General features: G+C 38.2%; 1 protein-coding gene across 6 annotated transcripts in view; it reads left to right on the top strand.

Moving 5' to 3' along the window:
- CCDC126 (coiled-coil domain containing 126) overlaps positions 1 to 2,619 on the top strand; it is a 45,140-nt gene extending 42,521 nt beyond the window's left edge. For 5 of the 6 annotated variants that reach the window (XM_002818155.5, XM_009242950.3, XM_054559391.2 and 2 more), the window contains one exon: positions 817 to 2,619. In XM_002818155.5, the coding sequence (XP_002818201.2) occupies positions 817 to 1,001 (185 nt within the window). In that variant the 3' untranslated portion in view covers positions 1,002 to 2,619. The remainder of the gene's footprint in view (positions 1 to 816) is intronic. The other variant, XR_010140863.1, reaches the window with a different exon arrangement.
- The last annotated feature ends 11,047 nt before the right edge of the window (positions 2,620 to 13,666 follow it).

The following is a 13,666-nucleotide window of genomic DNA, read 5'->3' as shown; positions in this document are numbered from 1 at the left end:
ATTTGCCTGCCTCAGCCTCCCAAGTAGCTGGGACCACAGGCGCATGCCACTAGGCCCGGCTAATTTTTTATATTTTTAGTAGAGACGGGGTTTCACCGTGTTAGACGGGATGGTCTCAATCTCCTGACCTTGTGATCCGCCCGCCTCAGCCTCCCAAAATGCTGGGATTACAGGTCTGTGGTAGTTTTTACAAAATGCTTAAGAAACTCAAGGTAAATGAGTTACTCACAGTGGGACTAACATTTTGAACCAGACTTTAAAATCCATTATATCGCACTAGAAAAGTGAGAGTTTCCGCAACATTTACAACTCTGAAATTCCTTTTGGAAACTCTGTAAATGATGCTGTTGATTTAAAAATTAGGGCCAGAAGCAGTGGCTCACATCTGTAATCCTAGCACTTTGGGAGGCCGAGGAATGCGGATCACCTGAGGTCAGGAGTTCCAAGAGCAGCCCGGCCAACATGGTAAAATCCTGTCTCCACTAAAAATACAAAAATTAGCTGGGCGTGGTGGTGGGCGCCTGTAATCCCCGCTACTCAGGAGGCTGAGGCAGGAGAATCGCTGGAACCCAGGAGGTGGAGGCTGCAGTGAGCCAAGATCATGCCACTGCACTCCAGCCTGGGCGACAGAGGGAAACTCCATCTCAAAAAAAAAAAAAAAAATTAGGCTTTTCCTATTTGTAGTGTGAGTGCATTCTCTCTAGTACATTTTCCCTCAGATGACCCAGTAGTTGTTCACCTTTTTCCTTCAAACTGTAAAAACACAAAAATTAAGAGCTCTATTAATGTTTATTTTATTCTGATTTATTCCCCTAGCGGATCTGAAAAGAACAATTGCTGTCCTTCTGGATGACATTTTGCAACGATTGGTGAAGCTGGAGAACAAAGTTGACTATATTGTTGTCAATGGCTCAGCAACCAACACCACCAATGGTACTAGTGGGAATTTGGTGCCAGTAACCACAAATAAAAGAACGAATGTCTCAGGCAGTATCAGATAGCAGTTGAAAATCACCTTGTGCTGCTCCATCCACTGTGGATTATATCCTATGGCAGAAAAGCTTTATAATTGCTGGCTTAGGACAGAGCAATACTTTACAATAAAAGCTCTACATATTTTCAAGGAGTATGCTGGATTCATGGAACTCTAATTCTGTACATAAAAATTTTAAAGTTATTTGTTTGCTTTCAGGCAAGTCTGTTCAATGCTGTATGTCCTTAAGGGGAATTTGGTAATTTGGTTGATGTGGTAAGCAGGTAGGTGAGTTTTGTATAAATCTTTTGTGTTTGAGATCAAGCTGAAATGAAAACACTGAAAAACATGGATTCATTTCTATAACATATTTATTTAAGTATATAACACGTTTTTTGGACAAGTGAAGAATGTTTAATCATTCTGTCCTTTGTTCTCAATAGATGTAACTATTAGACTAAGGCTATTTGAAAAAATGTGCTTATTTCTAGTACTATATTTTGTTATTCCAATTATGAGCAGAGAAAGGAAATATAATGTTGAAAATAATGTTTTGAAATCATGACCCAAAGAATGTATTGATTTGCACTATCCTTCAGAATAACTGAAGGTTAATTATTGTATATTTTAAAAAATTACACTTACAAGAGTATAATCTTGAAATGGGTAGCAGCCACTGTCCGTTACCTATCGTAAACATTGGGGCAATTTAATAGCAGCATTAAAATAGTGGTAAACTCTAATCTCATACTTAAATTTTTCTCATATTCTGAAGAATAAAAGATATTTTTATGATGAGAGTAACAATAACTAAAGTATTCATGATTTCTCACATACATGAATGTTCATTTAAAAGTTTAACCCTTTGAGTGTCTATGCTATCAGGAAAGCACATTATTTCCATATTTGGGTTAATTTTGCTTTTATTATATTGGTCCAGGAGGAAGGGACTTTGGAGACTGGAACTCTTGAGGACTTTAGCCAGGTGTATATAATGAAGGTACTTTTGTGCTGCATTAAATTGCTTGGAAAATGTTAACATTATATTATATAAGAGTATCCTTTATGAAATTTTGAATTTGTATAACAGATACATTAGATATTCATTTTATATAATGGCCACTTAAAATAAGAACATTTAAAATATGAACTATGAAGATTGACTGTCTTTTCAGGAAAAAGCTGTATGTAGCACAGGGAACCCTAATCTTGGGTAATTCTAGTATAAAACAAATTATACTTTTATTTAAATTTCCCTTGTAGCAAATCTAATTGCCACATGGTGCCCTATATTTCATAGTATTTATTCTCTATAATAACTACTTAAGTGCAGCTAGCTTCTAGATTTAGACTATATAGAATTTAGATACTGTATTGTTCATCATTACAATATGCTACCACATGTAGTAGCAATAATTATAATATTTTTTTAAAATAAATATGTGAAATATTGTCTCATGAAAGACAGATTTCCAAATCTCTGTTCTCTTCTCTGTACTGTCTACCTTTATGTGAAGAAATTAATTATATACCATTGCCAGGTAGAAGTTTGGAATAATTGTTTAGTCTCTCCTATTAGATGTGGACATTTTTGTTTTTGTTTTTTTTTCAGGGATGAAATAAAATATATTATTTCTACCTACAAAGTATTACAGGCTTTTTTCTTTAATGTTGGTTGTGCATTTAATAAATGATAAATGGTTAAACGGAATCTTAAGAAAAATTTGGTTTTGTTTCAATTCCAGATAACTTTTTCAAAAGAGAAAAATTGAAGGTTACCCAATAGTGCCTCTCATTTGATACCTAGGGTAGGAGAATCTGAGTGCAGAGATAGATTGGAGAACTAAGGCTTGACTTCTTAAAAATCAGCAGTAAACTGATAATCTGAAATGGGTATGAGCCACATTTAAAAATCAACAGTAGACTGTTTATATCTTCAGTTAATCTTAATTTGGGCATTAGCATGGAGGGCATCACTAAAGGTACTAAAAACTTGCAAACTTGTATCACGGTGTCTTTGGGTTTACTTTAAGCAAATATATGAATTAAAAAGTAATTTAAACATTATTTCAGGTAGTTAATGATAACTTAGGTCTCAGTTTTCAAGAAACACTTATGATTTTGACTCTGGAGTTACATAGACTGTAGAGACTCAAGTCTGCTTTTTAATGACCATATTACTTTTTTTGAATTTATAGAAATTTGTCTCATTTCATTTAGTTATGCCTTGGAAACCTAAAGTGTTAGCAGCTTACATAGGAACCTCACTCACAGTTTTGGTTTAAATGTAAACAATGTTCTGTTTTTAACCAAACACTTTGAGCTGAGTAGCTATTAATATAGTTACCATTTTATCCCCTTTCTCTTATAAAAGTATCTACCTGAAAAGGGAGCATGATGTAATGAAACAGACCAAAAAAAATATAGTTAATTGAAACCATTTTTCTCCCATAATTGAAAGTGCTGAATGATTCTTAAGAACTTTTTGTTTAGGGGACTGGTATTGCTCATGTAGTCTCAGCTACTCAGGGGCCGAGGCAGGAGGACTGCTTGAGCCTGGGAATTGGAGGCTGCAGTGAGCCATGATTGCACTACTGCACTCCAGCCTGGGTGACAGAGAAAGATCCTGTCTCAAAACAGTAACAACAACAACAAACCAGGAGAAACAATGAGAATATAGAGAAGCACAATGGGAAAAAGTCTGAAATGTTTCTACCCAGGGATAACTATTGTTGATATTTTAGTAGATAAATGTGAATCTGATCTCCCCTCCCCACACTCTCTATTGACTTCCCATTTCTACTTAAAATCCAAAGTTCCCACTGTGGCCTTCAAAGCCCTAATGTGCCCCTGGATGCCTCCAGACCTCATTTCTTACCACCCTCCTCCTTCCCAATTCCTGTTCAGTCATACTGACTTGTCCTTCCTAGGACATACCGAGCATGCTTTTGCCTCAGTAACTTCAAACATGATATTCCTCTACCTGCCACCACTCTCACCCCCAGATAACTTCATGGTTCCCTCCCAAACAGCATTCAGGTGTTCATTCAAATGTTACTTCTTAAGGGAAGTCATGTTTGACTACCTTCCTAAAATACTAGGCCTCAGCACGCTTAGCCATTTTACTTTTCTTTGTAAAAAGTCTGTAAAGTTTTTGTAAAGTCTGATATACTCGACTTTAAATGGTATATTAACTTATTTTGTTTTCTCTCATGTTTCTTAGAATATAAACTCCATGGAGGCAAGGACTTCATTTTGTTCATTTATGTAACCTGGGCATTTACAACTGTGTCTAGCTCATAATAGGTACCCAATCAATATTTGTTAAAACAATGAGTTACTAAACCCATTCTATACTTTTTTTGCTTTGTGCATATATACATATGTTTTAAAAATAATATACTTTTTTTGTACAATGCAGGATGGATTTCTTTCTAAGTCAGCAAGTAAATAACTTTCATAGTTATTCCATTGTGTGGCTGTATCACACTGGTATATCTTTCACTTAATTATTAAGCATTTTGGTTGCAGAGAAAAGATTTAGCCTGAGGTATGAGACAGGTCTAAAGAGGAGTGGGAAGTCAGTAGAGTGTGGGGAGGGGAAATTAGACTCACATTCACACTCTTTTTATTGCTTCATGCTGTTACTGTTATTTTAGATGTTGGAGGTAACATAACAAAATATGATTAATACCCATGTGGGGGAGACAAAGTGGTGAAATATCTCCACTTGTATCAATATATAAGGACATAGAAAATCCAAAATAGGTGTTCATCCTCAGACTTTGTTTTATATCAAGAGCAGCAGGCTAGAAGCATTTTGCAGCATAGGGAGAAGACTGGGAATAAAATGTACAATGGCTAATTCATAATTTTATTTGAGAGTGGGGAGGAGATTGAGTAGTGGTCAGACTTTTGCTTGAATCAGATTGAGTTTGTCGCTTTTGGCTTAAATGAATCAATAATATTAGTGTGCATTTAAGTAAGGAAGTTAGGACATGAAGATTTAAAAAAAAATTATTGTTCTTCAGATGTTACCAGTATCAGTACGTTTCACATATCTTTTCAGATGAGTTTCAGACCTCCATTGAGTCCTTCGTAGGGCAAGTGTAACTTCACACTGCTTTTAAGCATTGGTTAGCGGCATAATCTGTTTGAATAAATCACTGTTTTTAACTTAACCTTCTTTGGTGCTTAATTCATCCACCCACCCTCCCACCCTTTCTTTACTAATTATTCAGGCAAAGAAATAAACTTTCTGAGGAATCTATGGAGGGGAGAGGGTGATACAGTTGATGTGATATCAAGGCTTGGGGAGAGGAAACATTTTTGTGATTGTTTCTATGCAAAAAGGGCATTATTTTAATATAGAAAACATTATTTTGAAGTTGTTTTAAAATACCTTAGATTTTTAGAATGGAGGTTGGGAAAATTTGGTTCTTTCATCAATTTAATGGTATGACTGTGGGCAAGTATGTATGTGCTTTCTTTTCTTTGTTTTTTTCTGAGATAGGTTCTTGCTCAATTGCCCAGGCTAGAGTAGAGTGGCGCAATTGGCTCACTGCAGCCTGGACCTCCTGGGCTCAAACAGTCCTCCCACCTCAGCCCCCAGAGTAGTTGGGACTACAGGCATGCGTCACCATGGCCAGATATTTAATAATTTTTTATGTTTCTTTTTTTTTTTTTGAGACGGAGTCTTGCTCTGTTGCCCAGGCTAGAGTGCAGTGGCGTAATCTCAGCTCACTGCAACCTCTGCCTCCCGGGTTCAAACAATTCTCCTGCCTCAGCCTCCCAAGTAGCTGGAATTACAGGCACATGCCACCACACCTGGCTAATTTTTTATATTTTCAGTAGAGACAGGGTTTCACTATGTTAGCCAGGATGGTCTCAATCTCCTGACCTCGTGATCCACCTGCCTCAGCCTCCCAAAGTGTTGGGATTACAGGCATGAGCCACCGCACCCAGCCTTTTTTTTTGGGACGGAGTCTCGCTCTGTCGCCCAGGCTGGAGTGCAGTGGCGCAATCTCTGCGCACTGCAAGCCCCGCCACCTGGGTTCACACCATTCTCCTGCCTCAGCCTCCCGAGTAGCTGGGACTACAGGCGCCTGCCACCACGCCTGGATAATTTTTTGTGTTTTTAGTAGAGACAGGGTTTCACCACATTAGCCAGGATGGTCTCGATCTCCTGACCTTGTGATCTGCCTGCCTTGGCCTCCGAAAATGCTGGGATTACAGGCGTGAGCCATTGCGCCAGCCGATTTTTTATGTTTTGTAGAGATGGGGTCTCACTATTTTGCTCAGGTTGGTTTCGAACTCCTGGGCTCAAGCAGTCCTCCCTCCTCCCACCTCTGCTTCCCAAAGTGTTGGGATTACAGGTATGAACCACCACACCTGGCCATGTGTGTACTTTCTGATTTGGTGTCTCCAGCTCTAAATCATTGATAATGTCTATCCTATGTGGCTACATGGAGTTTTGGTAACATAAGCATATGTGTTTAAAACCCTTTGAATTCTTAAGAAAGTATATAAAAGAATTATCAGATTGTTCACCTCAAGTTTCTAGTATGAGGCCTTGCACAAATAGGTGTTCAATATATATTTGTTATATGAGAAAAGGCATCTTTGGAATAGCAAATATAAAGCAATATAAAGATATTTCATGGTCCTACAGTTCTTAGACTGTATCACAACACAGTCCAAATCCAGTATTTCTAAAAAACCTTAAGGACTGCATAGTACTGTGTTTCAAATGGTATGTTACAATCCGTTAGATGTTATCAATTTAGTGGGTTGTGATTAGCATTTTAAAGCAATGGAATGTGAAATATCATGAGCTTTAAGTTGAGGCCAGTAAGAAAAACAGAAAAATTCAATTATAAGTTAAAAGGGTAAATGTTTCCTGAAGTTTCAGTTCAACTGTGTGTGTGTGTGTGTGTGTGTGTGTGTGTGTGTGTGTACTGCGTCGTGAAATAAGATGTATTCCTTAGATAAGTTAAAGTTTTATAAGCCATTGACCCAGTATAGTTATACAGATTATAATTTACACAGTGCTGTTCTCATTTTGCTTGATTTAAGAAAACAAAATAATGGATGTAGAAGGGACTATTTTTCAAGTGGAGGAGGTAATTAGAAGAAACTAAAATACACCTGCTTTACTAATAAGCTCAGGTCATGTTCTGGGAGACTCTTGGTCAAATATTTTTGAAGACTTTCCTTCCCCCTTCCCTCATACTATGCAATTAATGATTTCTCTCATTTCTTATGAGAAAAAAATGGAATTGTCAAATTTTTAACTGTCAACTGACATGTGTTTGTTTGTTTATTTTATTTATTTATTTATTTATTTTTTGAGATAGAGTTTCACTCTTGTTGCCCAGGCTGGAGTGCAATGGTGCAATCTTGGCGCACCGCAACCTCCGCCTCCTGGGTTCAAGGGATTCTCTTGCATCAGCCTCCCGAGTAGCTGGGATTACAGGCATGCGCCACCACACCCAGCTAGTTTTGTATTTTTAGTAGGGACAGGGTTTCTCCATGTTGGTCAGGCTGGTCTCCAACTCCCAACCTCAGGTGATCTGCCCACCTCGGCCTCACAAGATGCTGGGATTACAGGCGTGAGCCACCACGCCCGGCCTCAACTAACATTCTAAAAGTCACACTAAGAATTGTGAACACCCTACCCTGAAGACAAATTATATGTGTTGCTTAAAAGGAATGAAAATTTGTAATGTTTTAAAAAATCCCTGTGACAAGTTCCTCTTCAAATTATGCTTACTTGCTACTTAATATATCAACTTAGAGAAAGCTTCCTTACTAACTTGCTTCAAATGAGGCAATAGCGCTCAAATTTTTTTTCAACATTTTATGAAATATTTCAAGCATGCAGCCAAATTGAAAAAAATGTCAGTGAACACACATGAGATTATGTATAATATATATATAATCTCCTGAGTAGCTGAGATTACCTGTGCATGCCACCATGCCTGGCTAATTTTTGTATTTTTGGCAGAGATGGGGTTTCACCATGTTGGTCAGGCTGGTCTCAAACTCCTGACCTTTATGTGATCTGCCCGCCTTATCCTCCCAAAGTGCTAGTTTTTAAATTATACTCCACCACAGCTACTAATCCATTTTATTTTTTTAATGCTTTTCAAAACAAATTACAGACATCAGTACACTTCCTCATAAATAATTTAGCATGTAAATCATTAGCAAATTTGGTATTTGTTTAAGGTTTTCTTCTTTCGATGTTAAAGTAAAATGCACAAATTTTAAGTATGCACTAGCTGAGTTTTGACAAATGCGTTGACCTGCTACTCAGACTCCTATAGATATAGACCATTACCGTTACACTGAAAAGGCCCCTCATACTCTTCCTAGTCAATTCTCACCTCTCTTTCCACAAGGCAAAATTTTCCACTATAGATTTGTTTTGCCTATTTTAGAATTTCACGTAAATGCTGTCATAAAACATGTATTCTCATGTCTGGCAGCTTCCACTCATCAGTTTTTGGTATTCATTCACATTGTTTCATGTGTTAGTAATTTATTGCTGAGTTGTGTTTTGTCGTATGAATCTGACATAGTTTGTATATCCATTCTCCTATTGATGAACACCTGGCCTATTTCTAATGTTTGGCTATCATGAATAAAGCTGATATGAACATTCTAATAGAAGCCTTCTTGTGAATTTAAGCTTTCATGTCTTTTGGATAAATATCTAGAGGTCAAATTACTGGATCATAGGATAATTGCATTAAGAAATGCACCTTTTTCCAAATGATCTTTCCCCAAAGTGTTTGTGCCATTTTACATTCCCAATGATTGGATGTCTCCATATTCCCTCATTCCCAGGGTAGGTAAAAGGTAATAGAAGGGTCATAATACCTCCTTCCATCAGGGAAATGCAAAATATTGTCTTTAAAACAGAGAATAAAGGTACTAGTAGAATGACTTTTTGATCAGTCACTGTCTTTTGGTGTTCCCAAACTTGTTTGTTAATTGTAATATAAAGAAGGTGGCTGGGTGCGGTGGCTTACACCTGTAATCCTAGCACTTTGGGAGGCCGAGGTGGGTGGATCACCTGAGGTCAGGAGTTCAAGACCAGCCTGACCAACATGGTGAAACCCTGTCTCTACTTAAAAATACAAAAAATTAGCAGGGTGTGGTGGCGGGTACCTGTAATCCCAGCTATTCAGGAGGCTGAGGTAGGAGAATCGCTTGAACCTGGGAGGTGGAAGTTGCAGTGAGCTGAGATCACACCATTGCACTCCAGCCTGGGCAGCAAAAGCGAAACTCCATCTCAAAAAAAAAAAAAAAATAAATAAGATCTAGCCTAGAGGTGACTCATCCTTTGGCAAAATTCAAAACCAAATTGCTATCTGTTTCTCTGTAAATAATTATGTGGCTTTTGTCTTGTTTTTGTTTTTGCTTGTGTTGTAGACTTATTGCGCTCTGAGGCATCTGGTTATAATGGGCTTTTGATTCCTATTCCATGTTATTGTCAGTTTGCATTGTTTTCTTCTTTACTCTGTTAATACGGTGAATTGCGTTGATTGATGTTAAGCCAATTTTGCATTCCTGGAAAAAACCCAACTTGGTACAAAAGGTTTGTATTATTCTTTTTATATTTTACTAGAGTTAATTTGCTATTATTTTGTCATAGGAAATTTAAAAATCTACATGTAATGAGAAGAAAATAATCTGCGATTTTTCTTCCTTGTAAAAGATATAACAGTGGAATGCAACAGATGATCCTTGGATATTGCTATGAAAAAATAGGTGCTATAAATTATATTTTCGGTGACAGTGGGGAAATTTATAGAATGAGCATGAGATGAAATTATAGAGCTATTTTTATGTGTTGAGGTGATAATGCGAGTCATCCATTGTTAACAGTTTGTCATAATAGCTTTCTGATTTATCTATATTTTGTTTTTTATAATTGTGGTTGAACTGTTTTCAAAGTAAGTTTCACACATTATAACATTTCACTCCAAAATACTTCACACATCTGGAAAAAGGTGCATTCTCCTACCTAAGTTGTTGATTTTTAGGTGTTCATTGTACTTTTTTTTTCTTTTACATGTTCATAAGTTTTATAAAATGTAAAAAGGAAAAAAATTATATTAAGGTTGTTTTATCTTTCTAATGAATGATTTTTATCCTCATGTTGTAACTTTTTTTGTCCATAATAAGGATTTTTTTTCTTAAAAGTATATTTTCTCTGATACTAAAATAATTATCTCAGAATACCATTATACTATCTCAAAATACAAGTGTTATTTCTTTTGGTTAATATTTGCTTGTTTTTTTTTCTCATCCTTTTCCTTTGAATTTTTTCCCCCTGTGTGTTTTAGATGTGTCAATAGCCTATGTTCAGATGTTTTAATTTTTTCAATCTGAGATTCTTTTTCTTTTAATTGGTGAGCTTAATCTATTTACCTTTGTTGTGATTACTGATACGTTTTCATTTACTTGTCATATTTTGTGCTTTTTATTCTTGTTTTTTTTTGAGATGGTGTTTTGCTCTTTTGCCCAGGCTGGAGTGAAGTGGCCTGATCTCAGCTTACTGCAGCCTCCATCCCCCAGGTTCAAGTGATTCTCCTGCCTCAGCCTCCCAAGTAGCTGGGATTATAGATGCCTGCCACCACGCCTGGCTAATTTTTGTATTTTTAGTAGAGACGGGGTGTTGCCATGTTGGCCAGGCTGGTCTTGAACTCCTGACCTCAGGTGATCCACCCACCTTGGCCTCCCAAAGTGCTAGGATTACAGGCGTCAGTCACTGAGCCTGGCATATCCTTGTTTGATGTAGGAAAACAGCTTTTTCTCTTACTACACATATACAACACAGAACAATTCTGTGACCAAAATGTGGGAGGGTGATTTCTCCCCACACCAAGCAGTTCTTCAGCAGACACCAGCTGGGTGTCTGTAATTCAGTTCAGTTCTGACATGGTCTACCAGGAGATAATGTCAGGTCCCACAGGTTAAAGGCTGTTCATCCCATACAGTGCCATTTCAGGTGCCAGTCAGTGACCAACTGGCTATAAACTGGGGGTTCCCATGACCCTCTTTTTGGGTTTAATTTGCTAGGGTTGCCCCCAGAACAGAGGGTAACACTTCACTTACATTTACCCATTTCCTAAAGGGATATTTTAAAATATACAAATGAACAGCCAGATGGAAGAGATACACAGGGCAATGGTATGTGGGAAGGGGTAGAGAGCTTCCATGCCCTCTCCAGGCGCACCACACTCCAGGAACCTCCACTTGTTCAGCAATTTTGAAGCTCTCCAAACCCCGTCCTTTTGGGTTTTTGTGAGGGCCTCATTAAGTAGGCATGATTAATTATGTCGTTGGCCATTGGTGATCAACTCAACCCTCATCCCCTCTCATCTCCCTGGAGGTGGGGAAGGTGAGGCTGAAAGTCCCAACCCTCTAATCACATAGTTGGCTTGCCTGGCAACCAAACCCCCCATCCATTAACTTTACCATAGAAAAAGACACTACTTCAGAGATTCCAAGGGTTTTTGGAGCTGTGTGTCAAGAAACAGGATGGGGTGAAAACCAAATATATATTTCTTATTATAAATCACAATATCACAATCCTTGTTTATGCTTTCATTTTTTCCCTTTCTTGCTTTCTATTAAATTCTATTTTCTGTATTTCTCTGTAAGATACAATGAATTTCTGAGTTTCTCTTCAAAGATTTAGCCTGCTAAATTCCTTGTCCTTTGTTTTCAAACTCAACTTTCTTGTTCTTCCTTGTCCCTAGTTACTATAAGCAGCCTACCCCCTTCCTGTCAGCTCTAATCAATAACTCACATCTGTTCCCTTGGTTACCTGTACCCATTGTTGCCCCAAAACTGCACATCTCACACGCTCCATCACTGTACCTCACGTCCCCCTTCTCTTCCATATTTAGAAAAATATTTGCAAGTAGCCAATTGGGTCAGTTCAGATTGTGCGGTCCGACCCCAGCCCATGGGGTAGTGACCCAGAAGTAGGGACTATGTGTCAGGAATAAAATCTGCTTCTCTCCTTTGTTTGCTGTGCTCTTGCGATCTTGATTGACGTGAGTGGCACCCTTCTGCAGAAGTAAATTGCCTTGCTGAGACAACTTTTGTCTGAGTGCTGATTTCACTTTGTGGCACTGAGCATTTATTCCTACAGCATTTTTATATCCAACATCTCCTTTCCCCTCTATGGTTTTGGAAATGATACATTATATTTCTAATAATATACTACTTTTCTTTAAATATTTTATGCTTACTTTAAAGTTAATAAAAACCTTGACCTTCTCCTAGAACAATAGAATCTGAGAATGTGTTAATGCTATTTCCCTCCTGCCTTTTGCTTAAAAGTTTTGAAGCTGGTTTTACTGAGGTATAAATTTATACATTTTAGGTTAATTTACTTTTTTTAAAGTGTTGACCAATATATACATACATGTAACCACTACCATAATCAAGATATATAGAATATTCCCACCATTCCAGAATGTTATCTTTGTTCCTTTGTATTTTGTCCCTTTCCCCAAGCCCTGATGCATTAATTGATCCAATTTCCTTTTCTGAAGTTTTGCCCTTTCCAGAATGTCCTATAAGTGGAATTGTACATCATGTGGGGTTTTTTTTTTTTTTTTGAGACAGAGTCTCGCTCTGTTGCCCAGGCTGGAGTGCAGTGGTGTGATCCCGGCTCACCGCAAGCTCTGCCTCCCGGGTTCATGCCATTCTCCTGCCCCAGCGCCCCGAGTAGCTGGGACTACAGGCACCCGCCACCATGCTTGGCTAATTTTTTTTTTTATTTTTAGTAGAGACAAGGTTTCACCGTGTTAGCCAAGATGGTCTCGATCTCCTGACCTCGTGATCTGCCCGCCTCGGCCTCCCAAAGTGCTGGGATTACAGGCGTGAGCCACCATGCCCAGCTTGTGTCTGTCTTTTTTACTTAGCATAATGTTTTTAAGATTGGAGGATGTTGCCGGGCGTGGTGGCTCACACCTGTAATCCCAGCACTTTGGGAAGCCACGGTGGGTAGATCTCCTGAGGTCAGGAGTTTGAGACCAGCCTGACCAACATGGAGAAACTCCATCTCTAATAAAAATACAAAATTAGCTGGGCGTGGTGGCGTATTCCTGTAACCCCAGCTACTTGGGAGGCTGAGGCAGGAGAATCACTTGATCCCACGAGGTGGAGGTTGCGGTGAGCCGAGATCATGCCATTGCATTCCAGCCTGGGCAACAAGAGTGAAACTCTGTCTAAAAAAAAAAAAGTTTATAGGATGTTATAGCATAAATCAGCAGTTCATTTATTGTATTGCTGAGTAGTATTGAAACTGCCTTTGCAAAACTTAGAATAGTGAGAAATTTATGACAGTGAAGGAGATCTGATCTCACCAACCCCCATCTTGCCTTTAACTCCCAAATTGTCCTTAATCTTCCTAGGCGTGGGCCAAGTTAATTTTGGGAGAAATTTAGTTTGTAATTTAAATGATAATAGCCATTCCCCAGAACTATACTGCCTTTGTAAAGCTAATGAAAGACTACCAGATTAGAAGGATGAGAGGAGTCTGAATTCTGCTAAAGTGTAGACATTAACAGTTACCAGCCATTATTCCAGGGGTCACAAGATTTGCAACTTCCCCAATTCCTCCTGCAGGTAACATCATTATTGTAGAACCTAAGATTGGCCTTT

This window comes from Pongo abelii, chromosome 6 (assembly GCF_028885655.2).
Source record: "Pongo abelii isolate AG06213 chromosome 6, NHGRI_mPonAbe1-v2.0_pri, whole genome shotgun sequence".
Classification (NCBI taxonomy): domain Eukaryota; kingdom Metazoa; phylum Chordata; class Mammalia; order Primates; family Hominidae; genus Pongo; species Pongo abelii.
Note: the sequence above shows the minus strand (reverse complement) of the source record. Positions and strands in the feature narration are given on the sequence as shown.